This window comes from Cibotium barometz, chromosome 35 (assembly GCF_041138505.1).
Source record: "Cibotium barometz isolate CiBa-2024 chromosome 35, ASM4113850v1, whole genome shotgun sequence".
NCBI lineage: Eukaryota > Viridiplantae > Streptophyta > Polypodiopsida > Cyatheales > Cibotiaceae > Cibotium > Cibotium barometz.
Genome location: NC_141080.1, coordinates 44105500 through 44123746, shown reverse-complemented (window position 1 = coordinate 44123746; position 18247 = coordinate 44105500). Strand labels below are relative to the sequence as shown.

General features: G+C 46.6%; 1 protein-coding gene across 1 annotated transcript in view; it reads right to left on the bottom strand.

Moving 5' to 3' along the window:
• Nucleotides 1-660: 660 nt before the first annotated feature.
• Nucleotides 661-18247, bottom strand: part of LOC147618486 (uncharacterized) — a 129660-nt gene continuing 112073 nt past the window's right edge. The window contains exon 22 of the mRNA XM_086774916.1: nucleotides 661-1149. Within this exon, the coding sequence (XP_086631042.1) occupies nucleotides 997-1149 (153 nt within the window). The 3' untranslated portion in view covers nucleotides 661-996. The remainder of the gene's footprint in view (nucleotides 1150-18247) is intronic.

Genomic DNA, 18247 nt, shown 5'->3' with positions numbered 1-18247 from the left:
AATGACTGATGAGCAGCTGAACACGGGCTGCACAATAATACGTCGAAGCAAGCTGAAGCGGGCGTGAGGAGATCCTGTGCTAGTGAGACCCAATATTATGCATTAGCCCGACAGAGAGAGGAAGTGACAGTACCCCATTGCTGCACCCAACAGAGAGAGGAACTGACAGTACACCATGGCTAAGAGAGAGAGAGAGAGAAAGAAAGTAAGTAATATCAACATCTACACGAAAGACCCAAAGGGTCTTTGAGATACAATACAACCATGGAAATACAACTGAAAGAAACATATTAGTATAATCCTTGAAAGACCCATTGGGTCTATTAGAGTAGTACTTCAAAAGACCATTGGGTTCCATGTGATACTAAGACATGGAAAAGACTAAAAGACTCATACAAAAGGAAAGACTAGCTGTCATCATCATAGTCAGCATTTGTATGAATGTGAAAATACATTTCTGTGTATCAGTACAGAGGAGACCTCATGTGTGTGGTATCGTCCTTATCCATCTAGAATTCCAGCATAAGGGAGTCTATGACTGTAGAGAGGCTTGCCATGTCCACCACGAGTGGGGGAGTGCCCTTATGTGGCTAGAGAATGTACAAGATTCAAGAAAACATCATAGGGTAACAATCACGATAAAAAGTGAGTGCGCGCCAGTTTTGAAGTAGTGCTGACTGATAATGCAACAGGATAAGTTGAAGGTTACAAGGTTCAAACTTATATTCCTCAAAATATCCGCACAATTTAAGGATGTAAAAGATCGTTTAGACATCATAAATCCTTAAATATTTATCTCAGACAAGAGATGTTGCAAAACAGAGATATGTCAAAACTAGGATGCCGAACATTAAACTACCTATTTGCAGTAGAACATGCATCCTTGATATGTATAACTGCAAGGTTTGGAGGGAATCATAGTGCTATAGACAAAATAGGGAGAGGTCTCTAGCTGCACTTAACTTTACCCATGCAACAGAACTAATTGTTGGAAAATTAAATAGGCCGCTTGCAAGGTTCAATACTCCACATTTGCTCTGCATATTCTCTGATTGCCCTATCGCTGCTGAACTTTCCAGAGCTGGCAGTGCTTAGAATACTCATCTGTGTCCATTTCGTCTTATCCACAAATGCTTTGTCAACAGCAGCCTGACAATAGTTGAACCAGATGAATCATGAGAAAAGAAAGGAATACACTTGTTAAGAAATCTCTCTCTCTCTCTCTCTCTCTCTCTCTCTCTCTCTCTCTCTCTCTCTCTCTCTCTGTGTATATATATATATATATATGTGTGTGTGTGTGTGTGTATGTGTGTGTGTGTACATATAGATATATATATCTATATGTGTACACTTTTTTTTTTTGGGTGGAAGCACTGTTCTGTTTATTAATTAAATGAACAAAGGAGTGTGTCTCACTGCAAGACACACACTACTCAGAAACAGTGATAAAATACCTCTAACTGACTGAAGCTCTCCAAGACCACAATCTTGAAGAGACAGAAGAAGAGATCTCCTGAAGTAAGTGAAGCAAGAGTCAGCAATATGAAAAATAAGATGATTCCGGGCCGTGTAGATGGTCCACAGAGCCCAAAATCTCATCCAAGTAAGAAAGGGTGTATAATCTAGTAATAGTGGTGAAATTGTGAAAAGCAGCCAAAGGTCTCAACCGAATCTTCGACCTGGAAATCTGATGCATAAACATGTCAAGAGATTGTCGACGAATTGATAAGCAAAGGGGCAAAACCATAGCATGTGGGGGACTGTTTCTTGTGTTTGAGAGCATCTTCTACAATCCGATGATGCAATGCGCCTACAGGCTAAGAAAACCCCAACCGGCAATGCTCTCACCACACATCTCCATAGAAAGACCTTTTCCTTAAGAGAGAGATTACTTTTCCAAATACGTGAGAGCACATCACGCCACCACCTTTGAGGCTTGTTTAGATGCCATAGCGATTGCCATGTTGCTGAATCCATGGAGGAGGGGGGGGGGGGTGCAGCAATAACAAGTGACATGCTTTCGCAGCAGAAAGAAAAGGCATAGGAAAAGGGCACAGTTGAGGCCTCCCTGGAACAAATGGCCAATCACCTAGTCTCTTTGCCTTTCAAGAGGAGGCACATGCTGTAATGGGGCAAGCAGTTCCACCTATGTATTCCAAATCTACCTATGATGCATACCAATCCAAGTCGTTGCCTCACTTCAGGAAAGGAAAGTAGCATGCCATGCATATCAACCACATCATCTATGCTGTGCAATCCATGTGTGTGATAAGATTTGTGAGGCTCTAAAGGGGCCAGAGGCTCTTGAAACACCCTGCTCCAATGAATGTTTTCAAGGCACAAGGAATTACCGATTGATTACTGCCACCCATTCCAATGTATTCCAGAATAACTTGCCAATCTTGAATCAACCCGGTGACATATGGGCAACCTAGGATTCTTCCTCTAAACTTTCCAAAAACTTTCTTTATAAGAAATAGACCAATGCCTAAAAGCTTTGGTTTGCATGACTATCACCAAGTGAGGAAGCATGATAGCCCAAGGTTGTAGTTGACGTAGAAATTCCAATATAAGGGTGCTTTTTCGAGCAGTGAGATGTAGATGAATATCAAGTATGTTGAGTAGTCCACCATGCATCTTACCAATTCCTTTTTGAGAAGACGGAGAGGTTTTCGATCCCGTCCTTGTGCGCCAAAGACAATCTAAGGCCTTTGACATAAACACATCCAAATCTGATTTTGTCCAAGGCAATAATGGCAAGTGAAATTGAACATACGCCATAGTCACAAGGGACAGGGGACGGTGACGGGACGGCGGACGGCTATAAGTAGGGAACGGGGACGAACGGCACTCAAAAAATACTTTTTTTTTTTAATTTTTCTACTCTACACTTATTCTACTTTGGAAGTACATCAAAATGAGCACAAATTTACACTAAAATGGTAAGCTTTTGAGTCATATTAATAATTAAGTAGATACAAAATGAGTCATGACTCAAGAGTCAAGAGTCAGGACTAAGCCTTAAGGTGGCAGAATACATGGACGGACTCAAATGAGTCAATGACAAAAAAGTGTTGAAGACTAGAGGCTAGAGGCTAGAGCTAAGTAGTAAGGTCCATGAATCATGATCCATGAATGATCATCCACGTGAAGTGCTCGCCTCATGGTCATGGGTAGCTTGTGCCAAAGAAGCATCAAGCTCATCCTCAGTCTCATCCTCACTGGCATGCTGCTCCTGCACCTCATCCTCTTGTTGCTCTTCTTGTTGACTCATCTCCCACTCGGTGAAGGAATCTGCCTTCTTGGTCACGCTCTTGCAAAGCATTCGCAAGTTCGCGCTGACGAAGACAAGGTCATTGGCACGCTCTACCCCAAGTCAGTTCCTCTTTCTAGAGGCAATGTGGCTGTAGGCACTCCAAAGTTGCTCCAAGCAAGAGAAGCTGACGGCCTGGCTAAGTATGCGGATGGCAAGCTGCTATAGCTCCGGTCCATCTGAACCAAAGTCCTCCCACCATAGAGCAGCACCAACTTTGGAGCGGTCAACCTGTGCATCATGACAGCCATAGGAGCCATGAAATGACCTGTACATCGAAAGCTGGTCTCTGATCTTGTGCCTAACCGATGCATCAGGCACAAGACGATCCAAGATGATCCTCCATCCAGCGCTCACCTCTCGGTTGCTCTCCTGCTTGTTGCCTTGGAATTCTGGGTCCACCACATAAGCTGCTGCATGCAATGGAGAGTAGTAGGAATTCCACCTTCCTAGACACAAGGCATGGATCTCCTTGTATCTGTCTTCGTCAGGCACGAAGTCTTTCAACTTCTCTATCATGCGATCCATGGCCTCGTAGACCTTGCCTATGCGTGGTTGCATAGCGTCTACAATCCTCAATAGGTGGACTATGGGCCTCACCATAGCATCTGTGGTCTTCACACGCTCCCACCAAGAGGCGTCATCCGCCCGTCGCCTACACTCTTGGCCAGTGTTTGTATGGGACTCTTGCATGGCGACAAACTCGTCGCTAAGGAAAAGCCCCCTCAAAGCACCGCTACAATCCTTCAACCGGCCCAACATGAGAAAGTTGTCGGCAAACTGGGTGTCGGAATATTTGAGGAGAGAGACAAGACCTCTTGTTGAACTCATGCCAAAGTCTTTGGTGGTTGAGGACAAAGGAGACCATGGTGTTGGCCTCCTTAATGAGCGGGCTGATCCATGGTAATGCCCCGATGTCCTTGAGGAGGTTGTTTAGGCAATGAGCCATACAAAGGACACCATGACATGTCCATACATACCTTGGAGAATAGCTCCCGCCGCCCTATTGGAAGGCTCCCCATCCGCAACAAAGCCCACTACATGCTTGGGGCCAACGATCTCCATGGTGGTAGCCCACTCCGCCACAAGCACATCCGCGCTCTTCTCAGTGCCGGATGCATCATGAGATGAGATGAAGTACATCTCTCCGCGGGAATATGCAACCATGCCGTGAATACTCCTCTTGCGGGTGTCACTCCATCCATCCACAATGAGGGAGATTCCGTTCCTCTCCCATTGCCGCTTTGTGTTGTCGGCTGCTTTCTCTACAATGCGCTTCTCCTTCTCGAGCAATGTAGTGCGCAAGCTCTCGAATGAGGGGGGCGCATAGGTTGAGCCATACTCCCCAATCTTCTTAACCATGATCTTGAAGTATTCCGACCTATTCAAGAAAGTAATGTACTAATGAGAAGGGGACTAGGATGATGAAAACATGAATGATGAATTGGCAATGATCGATTGCACTTACCTAGCCGCTTGAAAGGCAATGTAGTCGTGGAAGAAGAAGCGGGCCACCGCCATATCCACCTCCTCCAACTTGGGGTTCCAATTCTCCCCAAGTGTAGATTGTCGTCGTGGGCCACGTAATGGTTGAGAGGCCGTGGAGATGGAGGGTGCCGGCGTCGTGGATGGAGTAACATTCCGACTTGATGGTGAAGGTGATGGTGTGCATGATCCCGATCCACCACATGACTCCATTGTAGAGGCTTGAGTTCCTCTCCCCATCGTCGCGCGATCCACGGCCACTCGTGGTGTCCTTCTTGTCGCTTCGACCACCTCGTAGATGCTAAGCTTGTCAAGAAGTTCCCGTCTCTTCTCAGGTGTGACATTTATGCAAAACCTCACCTCATGTCAAGAGGTGGGCTCGCACTTTGTCAGCGCCACCCGTTCGCCGGTACGGGCAAAGCTTGCATACCCATGGCCGAGAACCGCCTCCATGAGCGGATGGGGTGTAGTTAACCTCCTCCCACCATGTCCATCCCGTTGTCCTTCTACGGGAAGACCGAGCACGTGAGGAGGATGTCATGGTTGAAGATAGCTTGACCCTTGAGCCTTGAGGAATGAGAGAGAGAGAGAGAGAGAGAGAGAGAAGCGTAGAGCCTAGAGGCTTGGAAGTTGGAAGTGTTGGAAGTAAGTGCTCACTAGGAGTACTTTTAGTCTTGGTCATCTCAGTGTATGCCACGTGGCACCTCTATAATTGTCCCATAAGTCACTCTACTCTATCTTGTACTTCTCACCTATATATTGTGGGTGTCACATCAATGAAAGTATCAATCTTGTGTCTTGTCTACACTCATCTCAAGGTAACTCTTTGTCTTTCATTTTTGTTCTTGTTCATTTCTAGTCTGCTCTAGCTTTCATATTTTCTACATGGTATCAGAGCATTGGTTTTAGGGTTTCCCTGTTTTTTTCCTATGAGCTTTCGCCATTCTCTCCAAGCTGTCCCACTCAATTCAGAGCAGCCCATGTGTTGCCCGCCATATCTTCAGGTCGCCGCCTAGCTGCATCTGTTGCCCTGCGTAGACCTGCACATGCTATCCAGCGTTGAGCTACACTTGTTGTGTAGCGTTGACTTGCATTTGTTGTCCAACGTCGCCTCTTATAGCTGCACGTGCTGCCCTCGCCAGATTCACAGCATTGGGACATAACTCGACCTGCTGCTGTAGCAACCCGCCAGCCTGAACTTGCTGTCCGCCCTGTTCAGGCTCATACAGCCCACTGTACTGTTGCTGCTTTGGCTGCCTTCTTCATCAACTCAAGGGTGCGCATCATCTAGAAACAGCTGTCTGCAGATCGACTTTCCTCCTGTTAACGAGCTATTTGCTGCATTCAGTTCTGCCATTGTTTCCTCTTGAAGAGTCTACAAGGTACTGTGCATTGTATCCTTCAGTTTGTTGGTCAGTCCTTTTCTTATCCTCATATCTGCAAACTGCTAGTTCCTCATGCTTCGATGGGCTGTCACATGCTATGGCCTTGACAAGTGGTGAGAGAGTCGGCTTCTAAAAATTTTTTGGATCTCTTCCTTCATTTATTTTTGCAATCTTGTAAGGGAATAGACACTGCCCTTGCATTTTAGCAAGAGGTAAGACCTTCCCACATGGCCTCTTCTCTCATTCTCTCATGTCTATCGACAAATTCAATCATTTCTAGTCTGCTCTAGCTTTCATATTTTCTACAGGAAGACTCAAGACTCAAGAGGCTTGAGGGAGAGGTGAGAGAGAGAGAGAGAGAGCGTCTAGATAGTAGGCAGCGGCCCGCGGGCCTTGTGTGAGAGGCTTGGAACTTGGAAGTTGGAAGCTAGAAGAAGCTTGGAAGCTTGAAAGTTGTGTGTGCTTGTAGCCTTGTAGAGGCTTGTTCTTATATAGATGGGGCAAGAGAGAGAGGCAAGCCTCAAGGGCAGAGCTGGTGGACGAGGCTCTTTCACATGAGCCTTGGTATCGTGCTATGTAGGCAGAGCTGGACGCTATTGAACGGAATGGCACTTGGATTTTGGTGCCTAGGCCACAGCAGCATAAGGTGATTGGTGTGTGGCAGATCTTCAAAACAAAGTACCGAGCTGATGGCAGCTTGGACATGTGTGACAACCAGCCCTAAAAGGGATTTTATTTGGTATTTTTTGGTCTTCTGCTGCTGGCCGACAGCCTTCTCTGAGGCAACCAACAGCCCAACCCCATACATATAAGCATCGCTTCATTAGCATAAACAACACATCACCATCTCCTGCTGCCGGCCTACCTCTACAGCAGCCTGGACCTCATCATTCTCTCTCTCTCTCTCTCAGAAAAGATGATCCGACTCCACTTCCCTTGGAGCCTCCATGAAGTTTGCCGATGTCGTTCCTTCTTCACTGGGTTTGCTGTAGCAGTCTCTCGCCATGTGTCCTGGCTTTCCACATTTGTGGCAAGTGAAGGTCCTCCCTCCTACTCTGCCTCTTCCTCGTCCTTGTCCTCGAGAGAATCCTCCTCGGGTGAAGAATGCTTTTTCCTCTCCTGCTGTTGAGTCGAGCTCTTTCTTCTCTTTGCCTCTGCTCTCTTGCTCCAGTAGAGCTGCTCCTATCTCATGTATCTTCAATTCAGGTACATTCTTACAAACTGACATCGGGTCCTTCCTCTACACACAGCAGCCGCTTGCGTTTCTGTCCTTACCTGTGTGATGTCAGCTCTACCCTCTACAACAGCAGCACTCCCTGATCTGATACCTGCAGCGCTCAGCCCTCGGTACCTGCAGTAGATCACGGGACAGCAGCCCTCTCAGCTCATCACATCGACTAAGGACAACAGCCCTCTTTGCTCATCACATCTACTTGGGACAGCAACCCTCTCTGCTCATTCGACATCGCCTTGGGATAGCAGCCCTCTCTGCTCATCATCACCTAACGACATCAGGACAGCAGCCCTCTCTACTCTTCACCACCTACCTCGTGATGGCAACACACCATCTGCCTGGGATAGCAGCCCTCTCTACTCTTCACCACCTACCTCGTGATGGCAACACACCATCTGCCTGGGACAGCAGCCCTCTCTGCTCCTCAGATCTGCGTTTCTCCTGCAATCCACTCATCTGCAGATTTGTGTGGGAGAGAGAAGATTAGGGTTAGAGATTCATGTGGGAGACATACACAGAGAAGCAAGGAGAGAGAGAGAGAGAGTTGTGGGGATAAGTCAACTCATCAATAGCATGAGTGTGTGACTTCCCTATCACACATGTATATTGCACTAGTACACATAGTGCACTTAGTACATTAAAAGTACTAAGTGTACTATGTACTATAACTTATGGGCTTGTACACACTATAAGGGTGGGCATTATGCCTTTACCCCAACAACCTCCCACTTAAAGGCAAAGTGCCCTTAAGTAAAGGAAAAGAAAAATCAGCATGTACATGATAATATACAAGGCCATAACAAGGCTGAAACTGGCCTCATCCAATGCCCATCAACAAGTGTCTGCAATGAGCAAACCGCTCCGGAGGCAAACTCTTTGTCAACAGATCAGCCGGGTTGTCATTTGTGTGAATCTTAACAAGCTGAATTTGCTTGTTCTCTATCACCTCTCTGATGAAGTGATACTTCACATCCACATGCTTCGTCTTTGCATGAAAGACAGGGTTCTTTGCCAACTGGATGGCACTCTGACTGTCACAATGCAACAATGGAATATCCCCTGTATAACCCAAATCAACCACTAACCAAGATAGCCATAATGTCTCCTTGCAAGCCTCTGTGGCTGCAATATACTCGGCCTCTGTAGTAGATAAGGCAGTGCACTTCTGCATCCTGGATATCCATGACACAGCACCTCCTGTGAATGTAAACACATAACCGGTAGTAGACTTCCGGTTATCTGGATGACCGGCATAATCCAAATCCGTGTAACCATGCACTAATGCATCCTGTTTGCCAAAACAAATGCACATATCCTGTGTGCCCTTCAGGTATCTCATGACACCTTTCACTGCTTCCCAATGCTTCTTGCCAGGGTTGGCCATGTATCTAGAAACCACTCCCACTGCAAATGCAATGTCCGGCCTAGTAGCAACCATGGCATACATGTGACTGCCACAAGCTGAAGCATACGGAATCTTGGCCATATCAGCCTTGCCACTATCTGACTGTGGGCTGTCCATAGCACTGAGTTTCACATATGGAGGCAAAGGAGTACTAGTCTTCCCCCCGTCCATATTGAACCTCTGCAAGACTTTGCCAATGTATTCCTTCTGAGACAAATACAACACATGCTGATTTCTGTCCCGAAGTATCCGCATACCCAAAATGTGATTTGCATCACCCAAATCCTTCATATCAAAGGTTTGATGCAGCCTCTGCTTCAAGGTATCCATCTCCTTACGAGATTTCCCGGCAATCAACATATCATCAACATACAAGATGAGGATCAATAGACTGCCATCCAAAGCTTTCTTGGTGTACAAGCAGTGATCTATGTCACTTCTCCTGAATTTCTGGGATTTCATGAATGTATCAAATTTATGATACCATTCCCTTGGTGCCTGTTTGAGCCCATAAAGACTCTTTTTTAGCTTGCATACAAGCTTCTCCTTTCCACTTACTGCATAACCCTCTGGTTGCTGCCATAGTTGTCACGGTACGAAAATACGATACGGTACGATACGATACCGTACGGGAATATTCGGTACGATATGAAATTTTGGGATACGGTACGATAAAATACGGTTTTTATTTTTTACACTTACAAGCTATGGAGCTTCAAGCTTGAATGTGAGGGAAGATTGGGAGGGGAGGAGTCTACAGTGCTTGAGGATCCAGTACATGGATATGTGTCTCTCCCGGTTGGATCTCCCGATTGTCTCCAAAAAAGAACCTGGATGGGTAATGCAATACCAAAGGTCTCCCAGTGTAGCGTTTATGACTAAGGGACCGTCCTTGCACAAATACGAGGAGTGCATCTAGGGTGATAAGTTTAGGGACTCCTCTCTAGATCAAAATGGCCATGTCCAAATGTTCTCCCTTGTGCATAACTTGAGAATCTAATTGTCTAGCCTACCTATACCAGGGATCCCCAAGTGATGTAGCAAGATTCTCTCATCCTACCAATCAAGTGTACACTACCAGTCTACCTCACCAGATTTTTTAGGTCTCTCCACAACCCCATATGGAATACTGAGTGGACACGAAAGTTGCGAAGTATTGCGAGCATTTGGGATCTTCGTAAAGCAGGGTTTCTATTTTTTTTAAGCATTTGGAAATTTTTTTTCAAGGGAAAAAATTTGGGGGGGGGGGGGGGGGGGGGGAAACCCTAACTCGTACCGTACGATATCGTACGAATTCGTACGGTATCGTACCGTACAACTCGTACGTACGAATAGGTTCGTACGCGTACGAGAAACAACTATGGTTGCTGCATATATATCTCCTCATGGAGATCACCATGAAGAAAAGCAGTCTTCACATCCATCTGAATCAAGTCCAGATCATCATGCGCAACCAAAGCTAACACAGCTCTAAGTGTGGTCATTTTGACCACTGGAGAGAAGATCTCCTCAAAGTCCACACCATATTCCTGCTTGAAGCCCTTAGCCACTAGCCTGGCTTTGTATCTTGGCTTTGCATCAGGTGCAACTTTGAGTCTGTAAACCCACTTGCATGGCAAAACCTTCTTGCCTGTAGGCAAATGCACCAACTTCCATGTTCCATTTTTGTGGAGAGAATCCATCTCTGACTTCATGGCACGCTCCCAAAGAGCCTTGTCTGCCCTCTGTAAAGCCTCCTTATAACATGAGGGCTCCCCACAGTCACTGAGCATCAAGTAGTCAACCCCTGGAACAAACCTGTCACGGGCTCTGGAGGGTCTTGTGGACCTCCGTACCCAATGACCATCATTTGCAGATTGCTGTCCAGCCTGCATATCACCCATTGGTGGCTCCTGTTCCATGCCATAAGGCTGAAAAATCATGCCCGGTATCTCCTCTAACTGTGGAAATCCATAGGGATATCTTCTGCCATCTCTGGCTGTCCATTTGGACCATTTTCAACACCATTTAAGGGCTGGTTTTGCTACTGTAATGGCTGATTTACAGCCCTTGGTTGTTGTCCATGATGTCCATCATCATCAAAGATGACTCTGCCAGGCTCCTGTTGCCTTGCAGGCTCTTATACATGCATGTTTCATAAAAAATGACATCATTGCTGCGTATAATCTTTCTATTCACGGGATCCCAAAGTCTATACCCCATTTCACCTCTGTCACCATATCCTAGGAATATGCATTTGTGAGACTTAGGATCAAGTTTGGTGCGCATTTCCCTGCGTATGTGCACGTACGCAACGCAACCAAACACTCTCAAGTGCTTGTATGACGGAGGCTTCCCTGTCCATACTTCTTCTGGCACTTTCCCACCAAGCCTCGTGTTAGGTGACCTGTTTGTAAGGTGAACGGCTGTCATAACAGTTTCAGCCCAAAAACCATGAGGTAATGCAGCATGTGACAACATAGAACGGACCTTCTCCTGAATGGTCCTGTTCATCCTCTCTGCTATCCCGTTTTGTGGAGGATCATAAGGAGTAGAAAGCTCCCTCTTGATGCTTTAGCATCACAAAAGTCCTGAAACTGTTTGGACATATACTCTCCACCATTGTCGGAACGCAAAGCCTTCAGTGTTTTGCCAGTTTGATTCTCAACAAGAGCAACAAACTTCTCAAACACTAAGAATGTATCACTCTTCAAACGAAGAGGATAAACCCACACCTTGCGTGTGGCATCATCTATAAAAGACACGAAGTATTTTGCCCCTCCCAAAGAAAGCTGAGGCATCTCACATACATCTGTATGCACAAGCTCTAACTGAGCATCTTTCTGTCCAAGAGCTTTCTTGTGGGGGCACTGGAGTTGCCTGCCATATATACAATGCTCACAAAACTGAAAACTTGAAAACTTTAGAGAAGGCAAGTAACCCAAACGAGACAATTGCTCCATTCCCTTGACACTCATGTGTCCCAACCGGCTATGCCACATAGAGATTTCCGGCAGCTCGGTTGCATTTACATTAGCATGGTGACAAACACCTGCATGCATAAAGTAAAGAGTGTCCACCTTAGAGCCTCTGGCAACAACCAGTGAGCCCTTACTAATTTTCCACTTTCCACGACCAAATGTGGTAACATAATCAGCATCATCAAGCTGTCCAGTAGAAATCAGGTTCTTCTTGATCTCAGGCACATGCCTGACATCATGGAGCATAAGCTGTGAGCCATCTGAAAACACAAGCCTCACATCACCTCTGCCAAGAATCTTGCATGCATGGTTATCACCCAAATAAACCACTCCTTCATTGCCAGCAGTATACCTGACAAACAAGTCTCTGCAACTTGTGACATGAAAGGAGGCACCTGAATCAATGATCCATGAGTGCATACCATGACCACCTGTAAGAAGTGAATGGGCATCAAGTGAAGACGTAAATAGGACCTCATCCTCACTGCCACCTGCATGTGACACATTGATTTCTTCAATCTTGACTCCACTTTTGCCCTTTGGCTTTCCATCTTTGGCTTCATCTTTCTCTTTGTCTTTGCCTTTTCCCTTTTCCTTTTGATCATTTTTCCATTTGTAGCATTGCTTTTTAATGTGTCCCTTCTTGCCACAATAATGGCATTCCAAATCCTTTTTGGAGCGAGACTTGCTCCTTCCCCGTTCTTGGCTTTTTCCCCTTTGTTGGGATCTCCCACGTGCATTCATTGCATTGGACTTTCCAACAGAGTTGTTTTTCCTGTTCATCTCTTCTTGAAGAAGAGCACCCTCAACATCTGCATATGACAGCATAGCATGCGAATTGCTAGTGGCTGTCCTGAATGTGTCCCAACTCTCTGGCAAAGTGCATAACAGAAAAGTGGCTTTGAACTCATCGTCCATTGCCAACTTTTGATTAATGACCTGGCTGACAATACCATTAAACTCATTTAGATGGGCTGTCATAGACGCCCCTTCCTTCATCTGAAGACCTATGAGTTTCTTCAACCAATACACTTTGCTTGAGGCACTTTGTTGGGCATACAAGTCCTGCAATCTCTGCCACATTCCCCAAGCTGTCTTCTCTTCACGAATGCTGAAAAGTAATGAGTCTGACACAGACAACATGATAGTAGATCTTGCCAGCTCATCCATAGGGTAAAGGCATAATGCCCACCCTTATAGTGTGTACAAGCCCATAAGTTATAGTACATAGTACACTTAGTACTTTTAATGTACTAAGTGCACTGTGTGTACTAGTGCAATATACATGTGTGATAGGGGAGTCACACACTCATGCTATTGATGAGTTGACTTATCCCCACAACTCTCTCTCTCTCTCTCCTTGCTTCTCTGTGTATGTCTCCCACATGAATCTCTAACCCTAATCTTCTCTCTCCCACACAACTAGTATCAGAGCTAGCAGCAAGTGCCATTGATTTCATCTCTGTAGCCTTCGCTTCACACACCTCCAGTGCAGGGTAGCAAAATTGACGGCTCTATATGCTGTATTTGTAGGCTCCCATTACAAGCGAAGTAAGTGACTGGCTTGGGTGTTGCAGGCAGGTGAGCGGAAAGAGAAGGTGGCGGGCAGCCATTTCTCCGTTGAACCAGTCGCATCAGGCGGGTGTGTACACGCAGGCGAAGCAGGCTTCCTGCAGTACGAATAGCTTCGGTGAGAGCCTTAGCGTGGAGCGAACACAAGCGCGCAGCAAGCGGGACACCCAAGATCACGCGTTCTTGTGTGCTGGGCGCAAACAGTGCGCCTAGTGGCCATCGCTACTACCCGCCACCACTAGGCGAAGGCGGCGGCACAAACGCTGCACGTGGGGCGAATACGTAAAAGCACCCGTAGCGCAGAAGGGCCACCAGGCGAATACACGAGCGAAGAAGCAGGGGGGCGAAGAAGCAGGCGAGCAAAGAAGTTGACGGGGCGCCCTTCGCCACAGTTTGCTGTAGGCGCCTGACTACGTGTCCGCCTGCCTGCGAGACTGCTATGAAGCGCTGGCTTGAAGGTCGATTTCTCTCTCCCGCACAGCATTGAATTACTAGGGGGAGCCCAAGATTAGGTCGGCTGTCAATCGCACCATGGTCGTACCCTAGGTAACAGCTCTGCAATCGATTCAAGAGCACATTCAACAGAAGCCCGTGCATCAGCTACAGCGCAGGAGCATCAGCATCAGCATCAATAGCAGCACCAAATTCATCAACCTTTTTTTTTTTCTACAACAAAAAGAAAAATCAGAAATTACAGGGTATTCTGCTTCAAATTTTTTTTTGGGGGATTTGCAATTGAGCAAGTACAGTAATCAATTGAGCAGGTACTGGTGCCCAATTGCTCAATTTTTGAGCAAAATTGGCAAAATTGGGTGACATTGGTCACAATCAGGATCAATTTGCAGGAAATTGGATGTCGAAATTTGGGGCTTTTGATGTAATTGTGCAATTAAGCAGTCATACATGCTGTATGATGTGAGAAATCGCACATTCGGGCAAAAATGCAGCAAATTACAATGCAAATCAAGGGGCTTTTGTGCCGATTTGGTTGATTTGCATGCAGGCAATCGCATTTGATGCTGTGGATAATGTGTTGATGCCTTACAAGCACTCAATGTGCCTGTAAATCAAGGGGCTTTCATGTATTGGATGTATACGTGGCCAGGGGGAAGCACTGTGAAGACTTTGGATGCCTTCATGTGCGTCAATGTACCATGTATGATCAGAAATTGATCTTAAATCAAGGGGCTTTTCAAGTTCGTATGCTTGTTGAGCTTGGCAAAGCAGCAGGCAAGACATTTATGCCTTGAATCCTCAAAAATCAGCTTGCAGTCAAGGGGCTTTTGCCCAATTTTTGTTCGGGACTGTTGTATGCAGTGTTCGGGACTGTAAAAGTCTGATTTTCACTCATTTGGACAGCCAGGAGAGCATTTATTGCTACTGTACCTGCTGGTACAGATTTGGCACAGCTTTGTGCAAGTTTTGGCATGGCTGTACACTGATTTGAGTGAGGAAAAGGTTCAATTTCAGCTGCTGTACTTGACGGTACAGGTTTGGTACATCACAGGTGAGCACTTAGTACTGCTGTACAGTACTTTGGAAGGGCAACAGAGCACATTTAAGGTGCTGTCCAAAATCTGCAGCAACCAGATTTTGGTGATTTCATCACATAAAGTGGAAGAAAAGTTGCATTTGTGCTTCCGCAGTGGGAGATAAAGCTTGGGAGAACAACTGTGAGCACTTTGTGTGCTTTTGGTGCAGTGTTTGCACATTTTGCAGGGAGTCAGGCATTGATAGGTTGCATTTTGCTATGGCAACCACAGGTGAGAGCTCTTCATTGCTTCATATCAAGAAGCTTGAAGGCTCGCATAATTATGATATTTGGCAAACCCAGTGCTACAATGTGTTGCTCCAGAAAAAGCAGCACAAGCCTATCAAAGAAAGGGGTGTAATGCCCGCTTCTCTTACTGCTGAAGAGTGGGAAGATATGGATGAGCTGGCAAGATCTACTATCATGTTGTCTGTGTCAGACTCATTACTTTTCAGCATTCGTGAAGAGAAGACAGCTTGGGGAATGTGGCAGAGATTGCAGGACTTGTATGCCCAACAAGATTTGCGTTTGTCTGCATCACCTCACCTTCGAAGAGCCATCGCCTCACATCGACGCGTCCCTTCGACATCCAACCCTGTACCCCTCCAAGTACTGCAACACCCTCATCACAAGAGTCTGCTCCCCTCAAGTACCGCGGCACCCTTGTCACCAGAGCCTGCACCACTACATTTCCGCTACCCACTCCAGACATCTACTACCTCGGAGTGCCACCACATCCATCGACGTGAGCCTTCGTCATCGACCCTGCTTCAGCTCTGACCTTGTCTTTGCTTCTTTGACGGTCTACTACTCATAGTCACCTCACATCAGAGGGCCACTTGTACTGGATTTCATTCAATATCATTCATCCATTTCATGCTGTGTCGATTTGCTCTGATCTCTCGCACATCTGGTCCTTTCGTCCTTTTGCCCTCACATGGTATCAGAGCTATCGTGAGCAAAGGGATTGAAGACCTCGAGAACACAGTATGGATCGTCTAGCCGTGTTTTCGGAGGACCAACCTTTCTCACCAGACGTTGATTCTCCTTACTCAAATCTAAACCACACGGGATGGGACTTCTTACTCATTGGAGAGCCCCGTTCAAGGTCTTACTTTCGGAGACGATCAGCCTCTCTACACCTACTCACCCTCTAAACCATTGTCTTCAGGACCTTCCTCTCAGAACTTATCAGACTTCGCTTCTAGAGGGGGATAGAAGCCTTCTGCCAGTGTGCTTGTGTGGGACCCTACTCATCTTCTTTGATGGTCCCCTTTTGCCCTAAGTGGGGGTGTGTGACAACCAGCCCTAAAAGGGATTTTATTGGGTATTTTTTTGTCTCCTCCTGATGGCCGACAGCGACCAACAGTCCAACCCCATATATATAAGCATCGCTTCATCAGCATAAACAACACATCACCATCTGCTGTTGCCGGCCTACCTCTGCAACAGCTTGGACCTCATCGTTTATCTGCAACTAACATCGGGTCCTTCCTGTGCACACAACAGCTGCCTGCGTTTCTGTCCATACATGTGTGATGTCGGCTCTACCCTCTACAATGAGCACTCCCTGATCTGATACCTGCACCACTCAGCCCTTGATACCTGCCAGCAGATCACATCTACTTGGGACAATAGCCCTCTCTGCTCATCACATCGACTTGGGACAGCAGCCCTCTCTGCTCATTCGACATCGACTTGGGGCAACAGCCCTCTCTGCTCTTCACTACCTACCTCATGATGACAGCACACCATCTGCCCGAGAAAGCAGCCCTCTCTGCTCCTCAGATCTGTGTTTCTCCTATAGTCCACTCATCTCCACATTTGCGTTTGTCTGTATCACCTCACCTTCGGAGAGCCATCGCCTCACATCGACGCGTGCATTCAACATCCAGCCCTGCACCCCTCTAGGTACTGCAGCACCTTTGTCACCAAAGTCTTCTCCCCTCAGGTACCGCAGCACCCTTGTCACCAAAGCCTGCACGACTACATTTCCGCTGCCCACTACAGACATCTACTACCTCGGAGTGCCACCACATCCACCGACGCAAGCCTTCGTCTCACTGACCGTGCTTCAACTCTGACCTTGTCTTTGCTTCTACAATGGTCTACTACTCAAAGTCACCTCACATTAGAGGGCCTCTTGTACTGAATTTCATTCACCATCATACATACACTCATTCATCCATTTCATACTATGTTGATCAGCTCTGATCTCTCCCACATCTGGTCCTTTCATCCTTTTGCCCTCACAGGACAAACACAAGGCGAGGTTGGTTGCCAAGGGCTATGCTTAGCACCCTGAAGTCGAGGTCGATGAGACCTTCGCTCCGACGGCCCGGATGACTACCATTTGAACCGTTCTTGCTCTTGCAAGACATCATAGATGGCCCGTATTCCACATGGACGTCAAGGCGGCTTTCCTGAATGGAGAGCTTACACAGGGAAGTGTATGTTGATCAGCCGCTGGGATTTGAGGTTACAGGCAGACAAGACCAGGTGTATCGACTTTAGAAAGCTTTGTATGGTCTGAAGCAGGCTCTGCGGGCTTGGTACCAACGGATTGATGAGTTCTTTCAGAATCTTGGCCTCTGTTGTTCTCATGCAGATTTGAACCTTTCTATCCTCCTTGAAAGGGGATTAGTTGTTATCATTGTGGTCTATGTTGATAACCTCATCTTTACAAGTTCTTATTCTATGAGGATCGGTTCACTCATGGATGCTTTGAAAAAAGAGTTTGAGATGATGGATCTTGGCCTTCTGCATTATTTTTCTCGGCTTTGAGATTTGGCACACCCCTCGGGGCATTTTCTTTCCTCAGCAAAAGTACACACAGGAGATTCTTGACAGGTTTCAGATGAGTGGGTGTAGACAAGTATCTTCTCCTGTGGATACTAGTGCGAAGAGTAACGAATTCTTCTCAATGGTTTGGTATGGTTGACCTACTCCCGACTGGACATTTCTTTTGCAGTTAGCTTATTGAGTTCTTTCACATCTAAGCCCCGTCAGCAACATTGGCAGTGTGCTCTCAAGGTGCTTCGGCACTTGCGTGGTACTTTGGACTTTGACATCTTCTATGGCCAAGGGTGCACTCTTCTTGGATAGTCTGATTCAGATTGGGCTGGAGATCCGGATACTCGGTGTTCGACCACTGGTCGTGTTTTAACTTTTTTCACTTGGGTCGGGAGCCATTTCATGGAGCAGTAAAAACCAGCCTACTGTGGTGCTTTCCTTTGTGATTAGTCAGCGGCATAGTAAGATTGGAAATTTAATGAGTTGCATTCCTCTCCTGAGTGAGGAAAACCATTGGTGTGAAGGGGGGCAAAGGTTACACGGATATCAGCGACGTTGGCGGGGACGCT